This window comes from Periplaneta americana, chromosome 10 (genome assembly GCF_040183065.1).
Source record: "Periplaneta americana isolate PAMFEO1 chromosome 10, P.americana_PAMFEO1_priV1, whole genome shotgun sequence".
NCBI lineage: Eukaryota > Metazoa > Arthropoda > Insecta > Blattodea > Blattidae > Periplaneta > Periplaneta americana.
In genome coordinates, this window is record NC_091126.1 from 108501711 (window position 1) to 108529192 (window position 27482).

The following is a 27482-nucleotide window of genomic DNA, read 5'->3' on the forward strand; positions in this document are numbered from 1 at the left end:
TAAGTGTGAAACATGTGAAAGAAGTTTTATTGTATAATGTGTATAGAGAGGCTCTTCCGAGAGCATTAATAATGCCATGTTTGTATCAGTACAGACTGATGAGACCACAGATATTTCTAACAATATACAATTTATTAAACCTGCAGAATTCTCTGTTATCATTATTATTTGTTATTAATGGAGAAAAATTAGTTCTAGCACTGGGGATCGAAACCAGTACGTTCAGTTTTACGTACTGAATGCTCTACCACTAAACTAGCCGGGGCTCCATCCACAGCACTAGATCGAATTCTTTTCCTTTGTAATGTCGAAACATGGAGCAGGTCATAAAGAGAAAAACTAAGGGGACGAGTTCGATACAGTGATGTGGATGGAGCCCTGGCTACCTCAGTGACAAAGAATTCAGTACGTAGAATTGAAGGTCCTGAGCTCGATCCCCATTGCCGGAGCAAATTTTTCTCCATTAATAACAAATAATAAAACACAGCTAGTCACTGTTGCTTATTTAAGTACGAGGTTTAAAAGTAGTACAGCATTGCTATAGTTTTGTGCAATTAAATTATATATACGTTGTAGGGATATCATGCTGTGTTTTACAAGCATTAAAACCATATAAACTGAAAGATAATTTGGTGTACCAAGCTTACAATGGTGCTTCTGTTATGCTGGGTTAACAAAATGGAATTCTGAAATTAGCAAGAGATGTTTATCTCTCTGTTGAGACGGTGTCGGGTGGAGTTCCCGGGTAGCTCAGTTGGCAGAGCACTGATACGTTCAACCAGAGGTCCCGGGATTGATACCTGGCCCCCGAAACAATTTTTCCCTTGAAATTATTCAAATCTGCTTTACAGGAAGCTTTACCTGAAAGACTAGATTTGCATAATATATACGTCACTGTGTACGTTAACAGAAAACCACAATTCCAAGTCACACAGAGATTGTGTGCACTCGATGTGGGTCTCTGGCATTTCGTCAGCCCACGCGAGTTGTGTGGATATAAAGGGAAAAGTTGAGACGGTGTTGGGTGGAGTTCCCGGGTAGCTCAGTTGGCAGAGCGCTGGTACGTTCAACCAGAGGTCCTGGGATCGATACCCGGCCCCGGGACAATTTTTCCCTTGAAATTATTCAGATGTTTATTCTTTTGTTCAATACATACATTGCTACACACACCAACTTAATGTTATAAGTTATAATGCAACAAGAGTGCTCTAATATCACATCAATAAGAATTTTCTTTGCAAATCCGTAAGTATTTTCTACTTTTCCCTCTGTATTAATTAAGAGATCAGATTTATATTCAAGTGTAGGCTTTCATGGCCGGCGTCCAAAGGAGAAAACTTTTTCGGGCTATCAGACCATGGTCTGTTGGTTGTGAGACCAAACATTTCGTTCACCGCAGCAGTGACTATGATTATGAGTGACATTCACTGTTCTTTGATTCGCTATCTTGAAAATGAGAAATTCCCTTTTTTTCCTGAAAAAAATTTCAACCAAATAATGCTATTAATTGACATGATCTCAACATATTGCAGAAGAAAATCACAAAAGTTTTCTATTTAAGGGGGGGAGGGCATCTTCGGCAGTTTTGTAGTGTTATCGCTGACATCAGGGAAGACCTTACTCATATACACATTGAGGACACTGACATCACCACACAAACCGAAGAAAGATATGGTACTATTGAATATTTAGAGTGATTCAGCTTAGTGGACCCTGCTAAATTCAGCGACTTCTAGGTATGTGATTTTTTGGTTTTAATGATATACGCGAAATATGTAAAAAGATTAATTTTGTACATGGAAAATGCAAAACGAAAGTCTAAAATTAAGTAAAATATATCCGTGAATTATCGTGAAGCTGATAAAAAATTCACGAAATGACTCCATAAACATATTTTCAACAAAAAACAGGTTTTATGCGGAATTAGCATGAAAAATGACTCTTTCTTCCAAATAAAACGTGAAAATTTTGTTCTTATAAATACATACATGAACATTTCTACATATTAAATAATTTAGGATTACATGCATGTGGCATCTGGCAATGATGTACTGGTACTCATAGTTTCAGAGACAACTTCCAAGGAGCAGTGCAAACAGACAATGGTCATTTGTCTTTCCCACAACTACTGCCTTCGTGAGATCAAGGCAACAGTGCCGTCATCACTTCAGAATTGAATGAAACTGAAATTTTTTGGTAACAGTGGTGCTTCAAATGGCTATTTTAATGAATTTGCAAGGCATATCCAGTTCCTGTGAAAGCCCAGTCTAAGTACAAAGCACTTCACAGGAGCAAATGTGTTATTTAATACAATCTACTTTTCATTTTGCGTTTTAACCATTTCAACATAGGGAAACCATTCATGTTACTGTGCATTCATGATGTTCAAAATATGTAACATAAGAATCACGCGGGAAAGAAAAGAATTGAGGCACTCAGAAGCAAAGTGATACAAGTGACATTTTTTTAAAAAGTGAGGTAAGTGTATATTCTAAATCTTTAATGTCACTTCTGTTCAGAGAAAAAGTAATATAAGTGCAGTTCCAGTCAGTGCTGCTCCATGTTGGCCTTACTCTTGTATTACATTGCATACAGAGTTTTGGCTGAGAGGCAAACTAATACAAGTGCGTTGTTTACATAGTGTTGTTGCGTTTCTTCTGTTTATGACTAATGCATTTCCCATAATGGAGAGAGGTAATATATTACAGCGCTGACTTTTCGAAACATCTTCGTGGAAGCCCTGCACACATTGAGCTGGACCAACTATACAGTGATCCAACAAGTATAACTTTTGCTAAGTGGAGCAATTTGTAATAGCTATAGTAATTTATCCCACCCATACACCAATCTTTCTTTGATGACCTGAAGCATTAGGAGGGGCCTGTAATAAGGACTGCAGGACGTGGACGTGGAAGAGTGCATGGAAGATAAAGTTCAAGGTATACTCACGGTAGGAGTCCTACAGATGTACTTCATGATAGAAACATGGATGTTGCAGCAGAGAGAGATGTGACTTCTTCAAATGAGGCTAGAGACCTAATGGACAGCAACTAATTTCATTTAAAATTAAAAATTTTCTTAACCCTCTTCTTTCGGAGTACCAAAAACGACATCAACTGTTGCCCTAGAAATTGAATGTAATATTCAACCAATCAGACACTATGTATTAATAAAGGATCTAAAATTCATTTAAAATTTCAAGCCTCATCCAGATCTCAGATGTTCTTCAAACTGTCAGATAATATCCTGTGTAATTTCTACAAAATAAAAAAGTAGAAATACCAATCTATATCACAGACACACTCATAGCTAAAACTCCAGTTGTGAACAAAATTTCTCCATGGAAATGTGTAACTCCAGAACATAGCATACAAATTCCAGGAAATCATTCCAAAAATGATCCTCCATACATTCTTAAGTTAGATGTCATGGAACTAATCTGCAGCACATATAAGGATCACCTTCAAATTTATACAGATGGATCTCTAAACCCTGATGATGGGACATCAGGAGCAGGTATTATATTCCAAAATATCAAGAAAGTTACTTCATGCCATGTTCATCCTTCTCCAGTCCTGACACTGAATTGCTAGCTATTGATGCTGCTCTTCAGTGTGTTACTCAAATTTCTGAAAAACCTATTTGCATACTTACCGACTCCAAGGGGGCTATATTTAAATATGTACCAAATGTATACGCACATAGAATTATTCCAATTCAGAAACAACTAGTAAACTAAAAACACTCCAAAAGGAAATAACATTTCAATGGATACCTAGTCATTGTGGCATATCTGGAAACTAGAAAGTCGATAATATTGCAAAACAGGAACATATTTGCAACCAAGACCTCTTCAAGTGATATCTCTATCCAGTGCTTTTGCTTCAATAAACTCTCATTTTATAAACGTATGGATCAACAATTGGCTCTCTTCTGACAAAGGAAAAATGTTACAACCTATACAAAAGAAACCAAATGACCTGGAAATGTACAAAAACTTGCTCAGACATGTTCAAACATTTATAACAAGAGCCAGAACAGGTCAAATTGTCACACAATGGTACCTACACTGATTTCACCTTTCTGATACTCCTACTTGTCTGTGGTTTAATAATCATGATTAGTCGACCTGAGTAGCATAGTCGATATAGCGCTGGCCTTCTGTGCTCGAGGTTGCGAGTTCGATGCCGACCCAGGTCGATGGCATTAATGTCAGTAGACTTACTGACATGTAAAAGAACTCCTGCGGGACAAAATTCAGACATACCGGCGACGCTGATATAACCTTTGCAGTTGCGTCGTTAAATAAACCATATATTTTTTTAATAATCATGATGAAGATCTGGAACACATTCTTCTATACTGTCCATCCATAAACGACAAAAGAAGTAAATTAAAATCATCAGTATCAGTTGCAGAAAACACAGCCCTGCAGTATATATTGACTACATCCCAACTCTGGCTACTAGCAACAGGCATCTGTAATGAACACTGATCAAAATAGCCCTCATTTCTCATAAAAAGAACTGATTAGACTACAGTGGACTATAGTGGACTATAGTGGACTTTATGTTGTCAGCAAACAGCTGGATACATTAAGAAGATTGATTGATTCTTTCGGTTATACAGACACATTTTGTGTTATAATATGATAATAAGAAAGCTCAAATATTGTTAAGACAGGAATGTTTCAATGTTGTAAGCAATGTTCCTGTTGTCCTTTTAAATAATATACAAATACTGAAAACTGTTGCACTTATATTACTTCTCCATAAAAATATTTTCGTGGCAAAGTTATACAAGTGACTTTAGGACCCTGTTTTACCTAAACTGTTCCAGAATAGATAACTTCTATTTAGAAGTTAAAAATATAGGTACCAACATATGCAACTGTAAATTTACAGCAACATAGTCCTGTAACAGATTTTTAAATTTCCTTTTCAACTTCAAAGTCATTTATCTCAAAACTTGCTAAACGTCACTTGTATCACTTTGCTTCTGAGTACCTCAATCGTGTGACAAACACATTAATAGTAATGTGCACAAGGAAAATAAAGAAACTGTAGGAAAGAGAAAGTGAGTGTTTCGAATCTGAAGCATTAAATTTGAAAAGGGAGAATTTATAACAAATACAGTGCCAGCCTTCCCAGCAGCAAATATTTTACTCAACAAATTTGAACACCCTAGTATACAATGAAGGCAAGAAAACATATATATTTAGTTAGCAGCACTTGTGCCAGATTGACAATTTGAGGTAATCATACTTCTGCTTGTGTAACTATATTTAGGCCTATTTTATTTTTATTCATTTCAGGTGCTGGAGATCTTCGCAAGACTTATGTTCCTAATGCAAGAGAAGAATATGAGAATGATGTAAAGGAAGTAATGAAGGAGAAGAAACTAATTGTGCACTATGACGAGACAACAAATACGAAAGTGAGGCAGTGTTCATTATCCTATTCCGAATTTCTGAGGAGAATGTTCCCCCTTCAAAACTACCTGTGGCAAAAGTGAAAGTAGCCTACATGAAAATGAGACTGCAGTTGAATGTTCTTAGGCATTGGTGGAAGTTTTCACGCAGTTCGCAGTGGACTACAAGAACATTATATCTGCAGTGACAGATGGGGCTAGATATATGACAAGTTCATGTCCGTACACTTAACAGCCTTGTATCAGAAAGTCAAACACATGTTCAATGCTGGGACCATAAATGAAATGGTCTTGTTAAAATACATGCCAATGAACTTAAAGTCTTAATGAATGTATCTTTCAAACAAAAAATGCGTTTCTGAACACAAAATGCGAACATATTTGAGGGGTCTAGAGCACAAGGGATATAAATTACATAAATCTAATGTTGAGGAAAATGAGTTTAAAGTTAAGTGACAACGGACAATTCTATGCAAAGTTTGTGATATCTGTTTAGTGCTTACATAATGAGTCATGGTTGTATGAAGTAGTTCATTGCAGATTTTGAAGAAACTTTGAAATTAAGATATTAAAAATAATCATTTTATAATAAGACACTGCATTTGTATCTCTTGTGTTCCAAACAATTTTGCAGATTTAATAAGGGCACAAACTAAATGTAAAAATGTATTGTGTAAATTACAAAATACAATCTAAATTGAAACAAATTTACACTATGAAAAAAGTTGAAGCTTTTAAATGTACAGAATTTCCATTTATTTTGCTCACCCAAAATACATTTTTTTTCTCAGGCGCCAAATGAAGAAGTGTTTTAAACAAAAGTAGTTTAAGTACAATTGGGGAATTAATACTATGGATATATCTTTTTTGCAACCTTGTTCATTAAAGAGATATGAGTAATAACTTCATATTTTAATTCGATGAATCATTTATCCCTTTTAAGGCCTGTTAAAATGTACACAATGTAACATTCTAATAAACAAAACATTGAGAGATGCAAAAAAAAAAAAATATTAAACTCATAATGTACATACATACTGGAAGTCCGAAATAAAATGACACTTTGTAGAACTGCAATATTGATTTGAGCGTTTTTTCATAAGTGGTATCCTAAAATGGCAGACAATATGCAAGATTCTTAAGAACCATTCTTCCCGATATTTTGAAGACTAAACAGAATAGTTATGCAGTAAGAGCATGACAGCTGCCCAGCACATAACACTTTAAAAGCTCATCGTGATCTGGACCAAAAATAACGTAGTAAGTGGATTGGACATGATAAATGAGTTAGTTGGCCTGCTCATTCTCCTGACATTATGCCACAAGACTTTTTTTTGGGAAGTAGTCAAGGATGCTTGTACATCAATTTAGTAGGTATCACTACGACATTCAAAGATTCATTCAAAGATTGTAATTATGAAATAATTCTAATGGTCATCTCTTTGAGCAGGGCATGTACATGTTCTGTTTTAGTAGGAATAACAAAGTGCTAAAAAGTGTCATTTTACTTCGGACTAACACCTCCCAGTCACTTAGCATTTTCTGTTATTCTAAAATTCTGATCACATTCCCTGAATTAGTTACAGAAATTATGAATTTGTGATTTACAGTCTGAATATTGGTGTTACGGAAAACATAGAACCAGAATTTGACAATGATATCTGCAATCATATAACATCATAATGGAAAGAATGAAGCACAATGAATATAACTGCGACATATTCCTTGTGCTCCAAACCAAAGAGCTGACTGGTGAAGTAGTTTTTCTTTACATCTCTATAATGTGGCACCTATTTCAGTAGCACACATAGCCTTTGTGCATTGAATAAAGGGGAAATGTAGCTTCACCCTTCTATGTTTATCTCATGTATTTTGAAAAATGCACTTATATCCCGTGTGCTTTTAGACCTTCATTTATGTTATGTACCTAATTAAAGTAAATGTACAAAAACAATGAAAAATCAGAAAAATTGTTTCTCTCACCAATAATTACTCACTAAGATTCTTGGATGACATCAGTTCTCTAAATAAAAGAATATTTGGAGGCTATTGATTATTTCAAAGAGCTGAAACATAATTCTGATTCAGCAGCACTTTCATATTTAGGTGACATAATTTCTAGAAGCGTAAAATTTACACAATGTGAAGATACATTTGGCAAAAAACACTGTATATATTATTTTAATGTACCGAAGTACATATGACATTTCCATGCAGATATTCTCCATTCCATTACTCTTTCATCGTAAAAAACACTGTACTTCTTTTGTGAATCTCATCACAGTGGTGTAGTTCTAAAAAAAAAAAAAAGTAGTATGCTCTGGCACTGGATTTTGATGCATAAGCTACTGGGCCATTGTTTGGACAGAAACAGTTGGCTTCATATAGAAAATAAATTTGGAGCACCTTCCTGATAGCAAAGATAAAGAGGTTATTATGTCTGAAGAGTAGACTTCACTATGAAATTGTTTAAATATAAATGAAATACGGGTTTTATAAATGCAAAATTTGAAGATAATATGAAAATTAAAATGTGTCCTGGTGCTGCCTGGCCTCGAAAAATATTACCTTGATGTTGCCAGGGACACCCCTGCTCATCACCAGTTTGAAAGGTATATCTTATATACTGGGTCATAAATTGTACCCTAAGCTTGATGTATAATTGAGTGGCAACTTGCAGAAAAGTGTGTTTTGTGTGATGTTGTCACAGATATCTTTGATACACTATGTGATAACAGGCAACAAAGATTCAAACCAAGGACCTAACAAGTGGCAATAAAAACTGTTGTAAAGCTGACATATACTACTGTTTGTGAAAAGTGCAACACCCAGAAAGGATGGCCCAAACGACTCCAAACTCAGGAGATGTGTAGAACAGTGTACCACAAATAATTGATTACATTTCCAGAGAGATGGTGTACACATAAGCCCAACAGTGTCGTCTCTTGTATCACCAGCAAAGTCAGTGTTATGCCTTGCTCAGTCAGTGCAGAGCTTCCAAACAAAGTGGAAACGCGAAAGCTAGTGCAGGCATGCCTCATCGACGTGGAAGGACGCAATATCAGCAGGTGAGTGAGTTCGAACAGGGCAGAATGGTTGGTCTCCAGGAAGCAGGTTTGTCATACCGTGACATTTCGGCTCATACAGGGCATGCTGCTATGACAGTGATGTGTGTGTGGAAACAGTGGATAGGAGAGGGTCATATGCAGAGACGAGTGGGTACTGAACCACGTAATGTGATCACAGCACGGGATGACTGCCATCTTGTCTGAATGGCCATGACGGACCGTACAGCTTCATCCACAGTGTTGAGTCGATTTTGGAGTACTGTAACAGGTGTGGACCTGTCTGTGTCAAAGGTTCGTCACCATCTTTTGAGGGTTGGACTAGTGGCTCACATGTCGTTGCGTCAGCTTCTATTGTTCAGAAACCACCAATGCTTCAGACTGCAATGGGCAAGTGAAAATCATCATTGGCGTGCTGAGTGGCAAAATGTAGTGTTTTCCGACAAGTCCCGCTTCAACTTGTCCTACAATGATGGCCGCATACGTGTTAGATGCTACCATGGTGAATGCAATCTGAGAGCCTGCATTGTTGAGAGGCATAGCCGACAAATGCCTAGATTGATGGTTTGGGGCACCATTGGATACAATATGGGATTTCGCCTCCTACATATTCAGGACAATCTGAACAGCAACCGCTACATTAGGGAGGTTTTAGAGCCCGAGGTACTGCCCCTCCTTCAGGCAACTCCACAGAAGGACAATGCCCAGCCATATATGGCGAGGATTGTGCAAGCTTTCTTCGAAGAATGACGGGTATCACTGCTTCCCTGGCCTGCACGTTCACCAGACATGTCGCCCATTGAACATGTCTGGAATATGGTTGGTTGGTAACTTGTTCGTCATGGTCCTCCAGCACCCACTCTTGACGCTTTGTAGACTCGCATACAAACTGCATGGAGGGAGATTCCCCAGGAACATATCCAGGCCCTCTTTGATTCCATGCCACGACACATAGAGGATCTGATTGCAGCACATGGAGGCTTCACACCATACTGAAATCTCACGGTCACAAATCAGGTACAGTTCTGTAATTCTAATCATTTCTGTATTGTCATGTACCTAATCTGTGGTATAAATTTCATTTCAGTCACATGTATTCTTTTTGGTGTTGCAATTTCCACAAACATTAGTGTATTTTATGAAAAATGACCCAGGAGGTAAATATTGTTCAGAGCCACTGCAAAAGTTTTGTACCTTCCTTCTCTTCTTAGCAACATAGTAGACAACAGTCTGCTAGATAAAGTTAAAGGTATCCCTGAACTAGATGGTGTTCCAAAAACAAGACTTTTTCAAAGGATAGTAAGTACAGTAAAATGGGATGAATAGGGACGAATTTTTGCTATATTTTATTTCTTTGTGAAAAAGAGTAAATATAATAATAAGTGTGTTTATGTTTTCATTCATAACGAGTGAACATATAAATACTTCATTGTTCTATATACACTTAGATAATCATGATTAACTTGCAACTTCTTTACTGTCTTAACTTTTTTAGGTAATTACCTGACTGATTAGATTCGAAGTGTTATCCTTCATTATCCAAAGTCTAGTGAAGATCCCGTGCTATCTTCTTGCTTCCTGTTGTGATAGATAGGGTGTGTTCATGATTGTATCAAAAAGTGTGTGTGTTTTAAAATTGAGTTGAGTGTTCAGGATGTGCTAGGGGTGTGTTTTTGTATGTTTGTAAATTTCGTATTGTTCTAGAGCAGTGGTCATCAGCACAGTGCACCCTCGAGCTAGTGTCTCTTACCTGTGGGTAAAACAATGCACTGGTATGCATCCATGGCTGCTGTGAGTATGCTTCCTCCCTCTTCTTTTTGCATGATGGTGCACACTGCAATACACTTCTTACTCATTACCCATTTCAGCAAGTGCTGATGACCACTGTTCTAGAGTGTCAAGTTTTTGTTTTTCTGGCTGGATGTGTAGTATTTTCATGTTGGTGTCTATGTCGCTGTAGTTGTGATTGGAGTTTGTGATGTGTTCTGTGTAGGTTGAATTGTTGTATAGTTTGGTTATGGCTGTGATATATTACTTGTAATGTGTTTGAAATGATCTTCCATTCTGTCCAATGTAGACGTCACTGCAACTGTTGCATGATAATTTGTATACCCCTGTTAAGTTGTATTTATTTATGTATTTGATAGCGTGCATTTCTTCCTTATAGTCTTGTTGGCTCATAGAAATGTTGATGAGTCTGTGTATCATGGATGGAATGCTGTGTATTTGTGTTGTGTGGGGTGATTGGAGGGGTTGTGTATTTGTGTTACCTGATGGATTTGTTGGTTTCTGTTTCTAGTGTGTAGTGTAGTTTTGGATGTATTTTGTTTATGTGTTTGTGTAGGTTTTCAATCTGTCTTTTGTTTCCTTTGTTTAGTATTAGTATGTCGTCTACGTATCTGTGCAGTAAATGATGATGTCTGTGTGTTTGCTGTTGTCCTTGTTTAGAATGTGTGTCTGTTCCATGTTGTGTATCAAAATTTCGGCTAGGATTCTAGAGATGGGTGATTCCATGGGTAGACTTTCAGCTTGAGTGTAGTATTTGTTGTTGTATGTGAAGTAATTTTGCTTGGCGACAGTGTCTGTAATTTGATGTGTTCTTATAGTATGTTGTTATTGTTGAGCATTTGTTCCAGTATATGTAGTGTTTCATTTATTCGTATGTTAGTGTGTAGGTTGGTTATGTCATATGTTTCTAGTGTTGCGCTGTGTGGGATGTGTTTGTTCTTGATTTTGTTTACTAGGTCTATAGTGTTTTTTTACTGTTGTGAAGTTTATAAGTGTTATGCTGTTTTGTTTGATTTTATCCATGTATGTTGCTAATTTGTGTGCTAGTGCATTTCGGTAATTTATTAGTGGTCTGATTGATACTGGAAGATCATTTCAAACATATTACAAGGAACTTATCACAGCCATAACCAAATTACACAATAATTCTGCCTACACAGAAAACATCACAAACTCCAATCACAACTACAGCAACATAGACACTAACATGAAAATACTACACATCCAGCCAAAAAACCAGAAACTTGATACTCTAGAACAATACGAAATTTACAAACATACAAAAATACACCCCCAGCACATCCTGAACACTTAATTCAATTTCAAAACACACACCCTCTTCGACACAATCATGAACACACCCCATCACAACAGAAAACCAGAAGATAGCACAGGCTCTTCACTAGGCTTTGGACAATGAAGGATAACATTTCGAAACTAGTCAGCCAGGTAATTACCTAAAAAGTTAATACAGTAAAGAAGTTGCAAGTTAATCAGTGAAATAAACTGTCTGATAAGCATGTTTGAAGATCACAATAGTTTTAGTTTTAAGTATCTGGGGATTTTGTGGTTTTCAGTGTCAAATGTAGATAGTGAGTTAGAATTTTCTGTGCACAAAAGCATCTTATCAGATCGAAGGGTTTCTTTGTCATGTACAAGTGTAGAAACCATTGCCAGTTTTTATACTGATGAAAAATATTAAATAGGTAATATGAATTTAATTAATAATTCAAATTTTCCTATTAGTTTCAAAAGAATTGTTTGAATAATAATTAAAAAAAAACATGCCATTTTATTACTCCTTTTAAAGTTTTTTGAGAGTTCGAAATATGCATGAATTTTCCTTTTCTTTTCTTTTTTTTTTTTTTTTCTCCCATGAAATATTCACCGAAATCAAACCATTTCAAGCACCAAAATCAAGATAAAAATGAATGCAATAATCACCACAAAATCACATCCCCTAATGACTTTTTATCACGATTCCCCAAAGATTTAAGTGATATCATTTTATAGAAGAACCAAAATTGAAGAGTGAACTTCGTGTTCTTTGCAAGAGAGAAGAATTTTAGGACATGAACTCCAACAGTGCCATAATTTTTAGAGAAAATAATTAGAGGACATATTTTTAGAAACAGTAAAAATGTTAAAATGCAGTTCTTGCTTCTCCAGTTACAACAGCTGAATCTGAAAGGTACTTCATTACCCTGAAGAGAGTGAAAATGTGTTTTGAAAAAGAAACAGCATTGGACAAGATGGATTAAATGTGGTGTGTGTTTTCCATAGACAAGGACATTTCCACAAATCAGATTTTAACAATAACGTTATCAAGAAGTTCACTGAACAGAAGAATAGGCAAGCTGAGTTTGTACTGAAGTAAGGGTGAGGTAATTTCTTGTTCTTCTTGAGGTTCACTTTAACATCTGTTTCTGACACAAAACTTAAAAAAATTGAAAATTTTCGAAAGTGTTAAAATTATTTAAAAAGTTAATATTATCCTATGCAAGCAGACACTATTGTTTCGGCGCTATTTTTATTTTACTCATGCCATTTTTAATTAGCTCTGGATAAATTTAACTTCACGAATCGCAATTGACTCTACTATAAAATTATATAGTTTCGTAGGAGAACTAGGGAATAATATTATTATAAGAAAGCAGCATTAACATCTATTGCAGAATACATATTGCCTTGGCACATACATTTATGGTAAAATTTCACATGCATGATCAATATAACACAACAATCATTAAATTCCTGGACTGGGCGCATATTGTCACTGTTGTGTGGTATGGTGCCATGTCAGTCATTCTCTCGTCCCAACACTAGGCAGTTGTGTGCTGACAGTGTAAGCAAAACTACGGTATCTGTTGTGAAGGTGATTTGAATGCTAGCATCGGAACTCGAAATGTCGCAGTTTGAGCAATGTCCAGACATCAAGTTCTACCAAAAACTAAGCAAATCTGCTAGCGAAACATTTCAGACGATGAACAAAGTTTACAGTGATGACGCCTTGGGCCACAGTGCTGTGTTAAAGTGGCACCAATGTTTTTCGCAGGGAAGAGGCAGTTTGGAGGATGATGAGCATACTGGTTGGCCACAAATGATCTGAACTGAACGCAAGATCGAAGAAGTTGCAATGTTGGTGGATGCTAACCACACCCACTTGGTAGACGATCTTGCAGCAGCAGGAATGGCCGTGGTACATGCCACAAAATTCTGTCTGATGACCTGAACATGTCATATGTTACTTAGCACAGTGTGTCACGAGTCCTAATGCAAGACCAACGTGACGATCGCATAACAATTTGCGGTGACCTGATCAGTAGTGCTGATGATACGATGTTTCTCAACCGGATCATAACAGGAGACGAAATACGGTGTTTTCTTTATGATCCGCAACTGAAGCGACAATTGGGCACCTGGAAATCGCAATTGTTGCAACAATGGAAAAAACCAGGATAAGACAGATCAAAAGACAAGGTGATGCTTGAACTGTTTTTTGACTCATTGGGAATTGTTCACATGGAATTCATACCAGATGAAGTAACTGTAAACAAGATCTGCTACAAGGAGATCCTTCGCTGTCTATGTGATTCAATTCATTCTAAGCATCCTGAGCTTTGACATAGGAAGAATTGGTTGTTGCTACACGACAACGCCCCTGTACATCACTCTGTGCTTGTCCAAGAGGAACTTTCAAGGCAACAGGTCACCATTCTGCCACACCCTCCATATTCACCTGATCTCGCACCATGTGATTGCTTCTTCTTTCTCCACTTGAAAGCAAAGCTACATTGGTGTAGATTTCATTTAGCCGAGGTCATGACTACCACAAGAAAAGCCCCTTTCCTGCCAATATCTTTGAGGAGTGCTTCCAGCAACAGTTAAACCAGCATTGGTAGATGTGCATAGCAGCCAATGGCGACTATTTTGAGGGACGATGTGGATCTGTGTAAGTGAATGCTGTGTTGCATAGCAGCTGGCAAGACACCTTGATTCTGCTTTCTGCCTATGCTCCAGACACCAGCCCATAAACGTAGAGACTCTACTAAGTAGTATTCATTATTACATATTATTTCCATATCCCTTAACTAGCTTTGAAATTAATGTCTTTCTATTATTACAGAATAAAAATCCAAGCTGTGCAATAATTCCTTCTTCTGTTAAAATACAGTGCACACATTTTATCTTCCTTCACTTGCATGTGCATAGCTGCACTGTGCACTACTGTGTCTGCTCTACATCTGTGAGCAGGGAGAAATAAAATGTATGCACTATATTATTTTCACATCTGTCAAATTAGTCTATAAACACCTCCTTAGTTATGCTATAGTTGCATTCTTTAGTCATCTGAAACAAGATAATTATTTTACAATTCGGCAATTTTTACAAACATTCGAGGAATTAAAAAGCATTTCATAACGTGAGCCTTTTCACTAGTGGTTACTAATTTAAAACTTCTTCAATAATTCTGCTTCGAGAGAGCACAACTGAATAAAGCTTTCTACTTAATGATGGAATGAAACTTAATCAACAATTAAAAAAAACTCATTTGAACATTATGAGGGATTACCAACTCATGTCTTAGTGTAATTCAATCACTTACCACACTGTTATGTAGTTACGCGATATTTCTAAAATAAAACGAATTAATAAGTTCCACATTATTATATCAATCCCATTACATGCAAGACTATTCAGAGTTCCACATTTTCCATTATTGAAAATGGTTTAGGCATGGCCAGTAATACCAAAATGTCAAAATCCCATTTTCTTTAAACATATCAGTTATACAATGTTGTTTATTAGGCTTTTTACTCATGGATCTACTCAAAGAAGATTCAAAAGTAATGCCACTGAAACTAAAAATTACCAACCAGTAGCATCTGTGTCACTCCTATTGTATTTAAAATGGGAGTTTTCTCATGGCACTACTTGATGGCAACTGATTTACGACACATGTATATTTGAAAACTCACAATTTGACATGTTAGTTGCCAGGCTACAAGCTATAAACTTAAGGAAAAGTTGTCAAGATAAATGAGCATAGAAAAACACCCATGTTTATATAATTATACACTGACAAGTGTATTCGCGGAAAGATATAACAGAGAAAATCTGGAATGAGGGGGGGAAATAGTAAACGTAACAGGTTGAGAATTATTTCATTGAATATTAGTTCTTACGTTGATATTATATCAATAATATATTTCTGTGTCACTCTGCATATGTTATGTTATGCAGTGATCCACTGCCATGGAAGTGATGCACGTGGAGCATCGAAATAGTTAGCTAAATAATTCCTGAAATAATATGTTGAAGGCCGAGTATTCATTGAAATGTTTTGTAGCAGAGGTACTGTGTTTGCAGTCATTAATGGAGTTCTTTTTTTTTTAATTCTCTTGAAATCTATTAAACATCTTCTTCTGAAACATGATTTACCATACTAATTACTTTGTGACTTCAGTAACTAACCAGTCTGATCAGTGCACAGATGGCCTTAATCGAGTATAGGTATTTCTGGGAATATATTACTAATCGTGCAAAGTACCATATATATAAAAGCTATGAAATTCTGGACAAAACATTTTTTTAGTGCTGTCGATCAATCAAAATATTTAATCGATTAACTATTTGAATTTAATCGATTAATCGAGCTTTGATCGATTTGAAAAAAATTTTAATATACTGTAATACACAATTATTATTGCTAAATTTAATTTGTGTTCAGTGATAAGCATAAGTATTAAATATTGTATATCTGTATATACCGTATCGTTGTATTACAAAACAATGCTATTTTAGTTATTTACTAACACATTTATTATGAGGCTTATAATTTACTGTGTCAATTTCTCCGGGAGTTTTTGAGACAAACACAAATAAAAATAGTATGAAGACTAACCTAGTTAATACTGCTTCATTCATGACTTTAAACATGTGAGTGCACTCACATGCTCCGAATTAAGTGCTGCTCTATGTTTAGTAACAATGTTTCCTGCATCACTAAACACGAAAGAACTTTTTTTCTGTCAAGCACTTCATGATCGTTCAATTTAAATCCAAACGATTCACTGAGTTTACCTCTCAAATTCTCATAAGACATAATGGAGTATTCAGTTTTCACAGTCCACAGAAATCTGATTTTTTTCTTTAGTAAACTAAACACACAAGCTACATCTACAAACTCATTAAAAAAACTGCAACAAAACAGCAGACTGGCCCCTATTGTTATTAGATTACAAAATTTTAGAAAGAGAAGAAGATAAAGATAGTTACTCTCTTACTTGCACAGTGTGTAGCCATGGCTAAGGAATGAGGAGGGCGAATCCCAGAGATGTATATATTTCATATGCTAGTAAGACGAGCTGACAACAAGGTGAAAGTTTTCTTGAAAAATCGTAAAGCATTGTGTTTCAACTTTCAATAGGGGTAGACAGGTCACTGTCCTCATATCTCCATCTCTTTCTGCAGTGTTTGTGCAAAGATTTGCCCTATGCTACCTTCTTTGCACTTATAAAATAACGGTACTATTGTGCTTTGAAGTAGGGGAGACTGTTTTACCTTTAAACACTTTTCACATTTTATTTATGTATTTATTTTTTTTTAATTTTGGGAAATGAAATTTTTAAATGAAAAAATGCTTGAAATAATTATTGAAGATTCCTTTACAACATTCTGTATCTATTTTCCTGTTCTACAAATCTATTAAGGATGGAAAAAATAAAATGAAGGGATATGTAATGTGTTCAAAGGTACAACAGGTTCACGTACCTTGGAACATACCCTCTTGTAAGTTGGAACACATGGAATATAGGTGGGAATATAGCTGTAAAAAGTGGCAATCATATTTAAAATGTACTTGCAATCATAAATCAGAGCAGGCTTCTCTGATTAAGATTTTATTTCCTGGAGGAGCAATAACTGCTTCAACAACTTTCTTCAAGGTATCCAGATCAAGTGGGGGCCTCTTAACTCCAGACTTACTTCGTGACATGATCTTAAAATAAAAGAAAAACAAAAACCGATAGTATCGTGTACCTTGGAACATGTTCCATGGTACAAGATGTTTTGTGTTCAAAGTACAAGAGGGTACATGATTAAACAAATATGCCTCCCAAGACTAGAGATTCGAATAAATCATGGAAATTAAAATATGTTATTACTCACTAGATGATGGGGAACACACACTCCTTGATTGAAAGTAACAAATACAATCTGGTTTTGTGTTAGAAAACATCAATGAACGAAATGTTTACCTTTGGTAGACCTACTAAAAAAAATAATTTGTCCACAGAACTCACACTTTGCAATAAATCAAACCGAAACTACGACCAGAGCTACTTAGCGGCTTTCTCTACAATCTACTTCAGTAGGTAGCAGCAAAAATTAAAAAACAAAAATGTTCAAAGGTACACTATGCTGAAGGTACAACAATCTCCCTCTCCCCTCAGTAATTTCTGAGAGACAAATGTTGTCGGAGTTTTTAGTCTGAGTTTACATTAACAAAATAATAATTAATATCAAGTATAACCATTAATTATAATCGACTCGATTATTCAATTAAATATTTTTATCGATTAATCTTACAACAGAAATTGATTGATTAATCAATTAATTTCCACAACACTAATTTTTTAATCCAAATATCTCAATAGCAGACAAAGAAAATTATTATATTATATATATACTAATTTTTTATTTCTGACCAATTGAAAGTAGAAAAACAGGATAAATTTGTTGTGCACAATTCCCTCGCAAAAAATATAATAATTTTCTTTGTCTGCTATTGAGAGATTTGAATTAAAAAAATCAGTGTTGTGGAATTAAATCGATTATATACATATACACGCGCGCGCGCGCGCCCGCGCCCGCACGCACGCACACACACACACAGATATATATATATATATATATATACATATATATACTAATTTTTAATTCCTGACCAATTGAAAGTAGAAAAACAAAAACTGGATAAATTTGTTATGCACAAATCCCTCCCAAAAATATAATAATTTTCTTTGTCTGCTACTGAGATATTTGAATAAAAAATTAGTGTTGTGAAATTTAATCGATTAATCTGATCGATGAATCGATCAATTTCTGTTCTAAGATTAATTGATCAAAAATATTTAAGCGAATAATTAAAATTAATCGATATATATATATATATATATATATATATATATATATATATATACAGCGTGTTTAAAAAATACGGGACATAATTTCAGGTATGTATTTCCCACATGTAGACAATCAAAATAGTTCATTACAACATGTGTCCGGAAATGCTTCATTTCCGAGTTATGGCCTTCACAACATTGAAATTCACCGGAACATTTTTCTTTCCGCAGGTCGTTGTCATTACAGATGATATTCAAAATGTCCACCTCCTGCTTGACTACAGACCTCACATCGATGTCTCATTGACCTGCAAACACGATCCCAAACTCCAGGAGTATTGTGTATGTCCTCAGAACATGCCACAATTCGATTCCGAAGGGATTCCAAATCAGGCACCGGAGACGAATAAACCAATGATTTTAAATGGCCCCACAAGTAGAAATTCAGAGGGTTCAGATCAGGTGAGCGTGGAGGCCAAGCAATTGGGCCACCTCTACCTATCCATCAATCAGGAAACCTTCGATCCAAGTACCGGTGAGCCGTACGACTCAAGTGTGCAGGAGCGCCATCATGCAAGATGTGAATGTGCCGACGATTGATCAGTGGAGTGTCTTCTAAAACATGAGGTATGGTGTTTTCCAGGAAGTTTGTGTACACCTGCCCCGTAAGTCTGTTTACAAGTACATGGGGTCCAACTATTCGATCACCAATGATACCGGCCCACATGTTGAGGGAGAACCGCACCTGGTGATGAGATGGAACAGTTGCACGTGGGTTTTCATACGCCCATACATGCTGATTGTGGAAATTTGTTATGCCATCTCGTGTGAACTGTGCTTCATCTGTAAATAATACTAAGGCAGGAAAGTTCGGATTTACACCACACTGCTGCAAGAACCACTGACAGAACCTAACTCGTGCAGGGTAATCTGCTGGTGACAGGGCCTGTACACGTTGCAAATGATAAGGATACAATTGATATTCTTTCAACAGTCTCCAGACAGTCGTATGAGGAACATTGACTTGCAATGCTACCCTTCGTGTGCTGATAGAAGGAGTCATGTTCACAGCCTCCAGAATCTCCTCCTGTACTTCTGGAATTGTAGATCTTGGTCGTCCCCTTCCCAAACCAGGAGAGTTAAATTTTCCATACTCGCACAGACAGTAATGGAGATGTACAAATGTCTTCCGATCTGGACATTGTCGCTGTGGGTACCTCTCCTGGTACAAATGACGAGCCAGTGCAGCATTGCCGTCTGCCTTACCATACATGAAGTGTATCTCTGCCAGCTCTTGATTTGAATACATGTCGCACAGTCTAACACCTATACAACACTGAATGTAACCTTCGCCTCGGAATGAACTGTCAGAGTGCCCTCTTAATGTCTCCTTTGACGGCAACGACCTGCGGAAAGAAAAACGTTCCATGAATTTCAATGTTGTGAAGGCCATAACTCGGAAATAAAGCATTTCCGGACACATGTTGTAATGAACTATTTTGATTGTCTACATGTGGGAAATACATACCTGAAATTATGCCCCGTATTTTTGAAACACCCTGTGTGTGTGCGCGCGCGTGCACGCACGCACGCATACACACACACACACACACACACTTTGAGATCCTCTTATAGTACTTACTGTGGAAGTTAATTTATAAATGGATCACTTTATACAAAGTAATCCAATCTCTTCAGTCAAGTAATTAGGCCTACCATATTTCCTATTCATTCAGAGGTTTGCATTCTTATCTGGTAGAGGGTGATGAATTTTTAATAGTGGTATAAGAATCCTTAGCTTAGAATTCTTCAGAATATATAGGACAATCAAAATGGAATTTTAGAACGAGATACAATGAACATAAAGCAGTGGAAACATGAAAAATTCGCAAAATACTTAATTGATAACAACCACGAACTTAACATTATTGAAGAAGAATTAAAGACTGTAAACTTAATTAACAATACCAACACATTAAATATAGCAGACGAATTCTACCTAGCCAAACACTACAATCAGAAAGATAATTTAACAAATGAAATAACTACAAATAAAAATAATCCGCTATATAGAATCACTGTATAAAACATAGTTCCTGGTTGCAACACCAGCCCGCTGTCATTGCATTTGCCATTTAACCATGTTACTAATGTAATGCCATAACAGGCCACTTGGCCTAATACTTGTTAGGAAGACGACTAATGTAATGCAGTTGAGAACTAAGACATGCAGTGACAACATTGTAGCATAATAGAAAAGCTGATATGTAAGTACAATACCGCTTCTAAATTATAAATATGTCACTGAATACAACATATGGATCATTTTAAATAAAATTGAAATATATCACCCTGTAATAAATTGATTACTTTGCAGATATAATAAATCACTTCCATGCAATTAGTACGCCACAATGAAAATTTATATTGTAAAACTTGTTTTAGAGTGTCCATGTGATTGAATTATGTAACTGTTAATCATGTATGACCTGACGATGCTGTGATGAGGGCAAAAACATTCGTCCAGTAAAAGAATACTGGAACCTGTCATAAGTTAGCTGACGGAAATTGTATCTTAATAAAATAAATTTTTACTCTTCAGAAGGGAAAGAAAATAAAGCTGGGAGTACATGAGCACTTAAAAAACCCTATCCCAAAATGGCAGGGATTAAGGAAATATTTACGAGCTATTTGTCAAGCACTTAACTCAACTCTGCTAGTAAACATTCTTTCATCGGAGTAATGAATTTCTACTCACAGGTTCTGAACTTGGAAATAAAATTATTCAGAGTATTTAGAGTCCAGAAAGATTTTCATTAACTATATCTGGTGGTGGCGGTAACCACAAATCACATTGGATTAAAATCGAATATTCTATGTATGTTACATTATGAATCCTTCTCTTAATTTTATTACTAATAGTGAGTAATTAATTCATGTCATTCGCTCAAGCTTACCGTACTTCTCTAGGAGCAACATGTAGCACTATGAACTGTGGTTTACAGCACACCAATATGATTATGATGATTAATGAAGGAATGGTGGAATGCCAGTAGGAGAAACGGGATTACACTGTGAAAAACTGCCACCAAACACTTTGTCCTACTACTTGGATTCACTGGGATACGAACCCAGATTAATAACGTGAAAGCCAATACTCCAACCTCCTTCCCTTAAATCTAACAATACAATTGGACTTTTCTGAGCTTCACAATATAATAAAATTACATATCTTCCTAGAAGTAAAAATCTTTACACGTATATGACAATTCTAAGAGTTCCACATCAAATTTAAAATTAGGAGCCTAATGAAAAGTTGACATTAGCAAAATCTGATAGATGTTGGAATAGGATCATAATAAGTACTACTGCTTAATAGATGTCACAAAGATTAAAAGAATAACAACTGTACACACAATGTATGCTATCTCATCCATGTTTGCATATTTTACATCTCTTACAACAACTTTCACTTAATTCAGAAAATATACATGAATTCTCTTGCAACGTAAAAGCAATAAGCAGAATGTATTTTGTAAATTTTAGATTACGTGTATCACCTGTTAGGTAAAAGTTCTCTTTTTATTTAAGTGTGTATTTCAGTCTAACTCTGATACACTTGAGTAAAGGGAGGAAATTTTTCTGTAATAAAAATATTTATATACTAAGCAAGGCATTAAGGAAGAAATCTATTTATTTGTATTACATATTATTATAATCATAAACACAAAACAAGAAAACGACTTTTAATAGCTTATTTTCTCTTGTTTATTTTAAATTAATTATTTTGTACCTCTTTAAAAGAAGCAAGTCCTATGGGCAACTGAGTTGAAAATTAATCTCAATACTAAAAATAGCCAAAACTTTCCTATCATAATGTCTAAACTGATGTAAAATTTAATATATGTATGCACAGTAATAAGATAACGATTTTTAGAGGATGTTTCATTCAACCTTCATTTTCTACTTCTAAATGAATTTATTGGTATTTCTAGAACAATGCCTCACATACCAAAAGCAATGGCTTACACCACCATAAACTAGACATAGATAAGTCTCTTCATCAATTAATTTTTGAAGACTAACCTAGGATGCTCTTTCTGAAAAGATAATATATCAACACAAGTAACATTTTTACTAGCAACAACAAATTGCATTGAATAAACTCACCAAAATACAGTCCTGCATACATTACAAATGGCTCTTTTGGCCCAAGGCTCCTTGGCTCTCACAACAACTTGACAGTTGGGTCCTGGACAAAATCGAAGTTGTGGATGAGACTTAACATAATCCCGAAATGCAAACTGCTGATACTTGTCACGTGTGCTCGGCCGACTTAACATTGTTAACACAAAATCTTCTGGAGCCAGAACTTCACATTCTTGGGCCATACACCCAATTCCTGTACAGATAAATTTCAAGCAATTACCTTTACAGTATTAATCAACATAATTATAGAAGTAAAGAGTGTAATATATTTCATGCATTGCTGTCGGTAAGAGAACGACTCTGACAGCTCTTTCTGTTTAGAGAGAGGTGGAGAGGGGGGGAAGGGGGGGAGAGAGACAGACAGACAGAGAGAGCAAGTTCCAGAACTTGTTCTGTCTATCCCATTAAAGTTCTTTTTCGTTGCTATGGCTATTCCCTCCCTCAGCATTTTTTTATTTCCATGGAACAAAAGCAGGTGCTTTCCGTCTGCTCTGACCTTGAAGACAGTTTACAAAGAAATCCCCTGTGTTTTCTTTGTCTCTTGATTATTTTAGTTATACAGGGTGGCGGTTGGAATCAGACGAGAAAACTCACCAAGGTGCGAAATCTTGCACCAAAATAAACAATATTGCTATGATATGGAATACATATATATTAGACCTACTCTCAATATATTCAGTCCTGCTGACCCTTCACATTTCTGTATTTGGATCAGGATTCCCTTACACTATTTACAGCTTAAGGCACAGATGAATCGTGACCTTAATGCATGCTCTTACTATGTCTTTCATAACCTCTCATTTTCATTTATCCCTACTTTTAATTAATCACACTTTATTAAACTACTTCACTTCTCATTTACACTGACAGCTATTTATACTAATTTTCTCATTCAACTTCACTCCCAGCTTTCTCATAACTAACTAAATAATTTCCCCTGTACATAAACATAAAAACCTTTAAACTTATTAAGTATAGAAGACCTAACCCTTGTTGAGTATTTCAGGAAAATTCATCGTCAAAACAATTTTAACAAAATCACATTAGCGCTCATACCCTAGAACATTGGTTTCACTTGATTTATCACTTGGTCTTAAACAAAACAATTCCATAACCTTGACAAAGTGCATCTGTTCAAATCCATTTTTACACTATATAACTAACCCTGCTATTATCTCATCCCACTAATACACCATTTCCTCAGATTATACACCGTTTTTCCTTCCCTACTGCCCCCTCGTTCCACACTCCTCACTCGATTAACCATTTCCGAACTTCCCCTTCTACTCCCTCGCACTTGTTTCACTTCCCCTTTCTCCACTCTCTTCTTCTGTTGTTTCACCATTCTTCTCTCCCTCCTTCTGCCTTCCAACTCCAAGTTCTCCGCCTATGTTACCATTTGATACTTTGCTTATTTCTTCATTCTTATGCAACTTCGCACTTCTGACTTGGCCTTAGGGTGACGTCATTGCTGGTCTTCTCACTGATGACGACGTCGCAGCTATCACCTGAGAATTCTTTAATGCCTAAGCAGAATTCACCGACATTGATGATTTCTTCCAACATCCTTCCATCGCAATCTTCTGTGTCACTGCACTCATGCCTTCCACAACTTTACCTTTTCTATTCCCTGCAGTTTTATTTACAATCCCTCTTACTTCCGCCTTTATCTCTATTCTTTTTCTTTCATTTATATTCTCTTCATTTGTCAACTCATTCAAGTTTTCTAAACAAAATTCGACATTGAAAAACTCCCCATTAATTTTCAATTTATCCTTAATTAATTTTGCATAATGTACATTTTCGTAGCTGCTTTTATAAACAGCAGTAACACCTTCCTTCTACACATCACCTCGTATTCAAAATCTTCCTCTATACTAATACTCGGGTCAGTGGCATGAGGTGACATTTATTAGTACCCAGCAAATAAAAAAAATATATAAATTTGTTTGACATAATAGTGAATAAGTGCAATTTAATCATCTTAAATATATTAACATAAATATTTTAAATACATAATGCAGGTATGTTATGAGATGACAGTACGCCAGGAATGGAAGTGCTGTTTTGTTACTTAATGGTGAACTCCATTCTCCTGTCCTGCACAGCAAAGAAACCTACAGCCCTTTCGAAGAATGTGTCCTTTTGCCTTATTTTTTCAAGAAGATCGGCTTCAATTGATAGCATCGCCAGATTTGATAGTCTTTTTTTCGCCAGTCCTGTTTCTTGAATAAGTTTTAATTCGTTTTAATGCTGAGAAAGACCTCTCGACTGAAGCTGTAGATACTGGTATTGTACATATTAGTGAAATTAGCTTTGAAAGCTGTGGAAAACATGTCGAAATGGATTTGTCTGACATTATTTGTAATAACTCAAATGAGTTTTTTTTCTTCAAAATCATCAGCAGCATAGAACACAGTTAGCTCATTTCGCAACCTGACTTCATCAAAATGATTATCATAGGCACTAAGTAAGTTAGAGAATTCAATCTGTGAAAACTGCTTTTGATAAGTGTCATATTTTCCATTTTCAATTGATATTAGTCCTAAAAAGCCTAAGCTACCATAGTCTTGGAATCGACTTTCTAGATGGCTCTCAACATTGTAAAATATTTCATAATATATATGTTTGTAATTTACATTTCTTTTGCATGGTTCTCCGACTTCATCTGCTGTTTCTGCAAAAACAGTTTCAAATTCATTTCTCATAGCTGATTTGTTTCTGCGAGTTTCATCTACTTTCTCCCTACAGAAGGCAATGTCAAAAGATTTACTTTGAAGAATGCTATATAAAACACTAATAAGTGCAAATAATTTGTCAAAAGTTCTAGCAGAAAACAGACAGTGATATCTCTCAAATTTAGAAGGTAACCCTTTACAGGTGTCAAAATATCTTTCTCAATTTCACTAGAATTGTCCAGCATTGCATCAAACGCCTTATATAAGTCATTTCTAGGGACATAGACTTATTTACCAGTCTCTTTGTATAATTCCATCAAGTTGGTGCAACACTAGGTAGCCTCCTCTGTAGAAATGCATCACTTATTTACCAGTCTCTTTGTATAATTCCATCAAGTTGGTGCAACACTAGGTAGCCTCCTCTGTATAAATGCATCTAGGAACTTGGTTCTCTTGGGTGACCGGGAGAAGAAGGAAGCAATGCCACTCAAAGTACTAAAAAAAATTTTGCACTCTTTTCTGTTATTGACTGTGTTTGATAGTACCAAATTTAGACAGCGCGCATAACAATGTACAAATAACTCCTGTGAACGTGCCTGTTTAATAAGTCCTTGTACCCCATTTATACGACCTGCCATTGAGGCCGCTCCATCATAAGACTGTGCAATTAGTTTGTCATTGCTGTCAAATTCCGTCAAGTATTGTCTTATTAGCTCAGCAATCTCTGGAGCTGTGCGACTTTCACTTACATCTTGAAAGCCAATAAACCTTTCTTTTGTTTGGCCATTATGCACGTACCGGAGTACAATGGAAAATTGTGCAGTATTAGAGACAGCTGTTGTTTCGTCAACTAAAACTGTAACATAATTGGCTAATTTTATTTCTTCTAATAAAGATTTGGCTACTGCTTCTATTACATCATTTTGTATTGTATTAGACACGCCTTTGAATACTGTAGAGATTTCTAATTGTGCTTTCAAGAGGGGATCGTATTCTGCAGTAATTTCAGAAGGTCAACATAGTTACCCCTATTAATGAAAGTACTGGATTCATCATGGCCTCTGAATGCAAGTTCCTGCTTGGCTAAAAAACACACAGCATGAATAAATCTCTTAAGGAGTTCCCTGTTTTGCTGAACTTTCTTATTGTGAAAAGTTATTTCATTTTTAAGCTGGTCACTTTAGTTGCATGTCCATCCGAACTCGTCCAAAAGAGGCAATTAAATAGGATACTTTAATATGCCCAACAGATTGCTCATGAGAAACTGCTGCTTTTGTGAAGCTCCCTAGGTTAATATAACCTGATTTTGTCCAGCTGGTTTTTCTATCTCGGCCATATAACAGACAATTCAAACAAAATAATATTTCTCATAACAAGAAACTGTAAAATGTCTGGTACAATTTTTAGATTTATGTACCAAATCTGGCAACTCAGGGTTTGCCTACCTTCTTGTATAATGCTCTTTTCTTCAAAAGACCTAGTTGAAAATGGTCGCTCATGTAGCTTCTCAATTATGCACTCTGACACACTCATTTTTCATGAAGACACATATAGGCTAACTAGCCGAGATAATATATATTAAATAATAAATTACAAATGTTCTTAATGAAATTAATATAACTAGATGAATACTTAAATCACAATACCACAATGCGAACTGCATTAACTACTTTTCTACACGTGTAAATTGTAAAGAGTAAACACAAATTCCAATTTTAGTTGGCTGTGCTTACCAAGTTAACAAACTGAATGCAATAAAAGTCAGTCCAGAAATAACTACAGCATTATAAAACATATTAAATAAATTAACTATGTAGGCCTACTGTTTATTAACAAATTACATTCCAGCTAAAAGGAAACTTCCAACTTGATACGAGTAAAACATGTTCAATAATATTATCATCAGTATTTTCAAAATTTTGTGGCTACACTATTGCCTATCCTGACTTGATCAATTCACCATTTATACCTCTATGGCTCCATGCTCTAAGAACAGTGAGCACTCACTGGCTAAGAATTGTGATCTCACCTAACGCCAGTTTGCAGGGTTTCTCAGTATACATAACTAACCCCCTCTAACCCTCTTTCCCCAAAGCATAGCCGAAATAAATAGAGCGCATGTGCTAACTCAGCAAATTCAGTATTGCTAGGTCTGGCGAGCTCTCATCTGACAGCATATCATA

The 27482-nt window shown here is 35.8% G+C and overlaps 1 protein-coding gene across 2 annotated transcripts in view; it reads right to left on the bottom strand.

The window, feature by feature from the left end:
* Nucleotides 1–27482, bottom strand: part of ari-2 (E3 ubiquitin-protein ligase ari-2) — a 469714-nt gene that overhangs the window by 312211 nt on the left and 130021 nt on the right. For both annotated transcript variants that reach the window (XM_069838008.1, XM_069838007.1), the window contains exon 5: nucleotides 22583–22814. In XM_069838008.1, the coding sequence (XP_069694109.1) occupies nucleotides 22583–22814 (232 nt within the window). The remainder of the gene's footprint in view (nucleotides 1–22582; nucleotides 22815–27482) is intronic.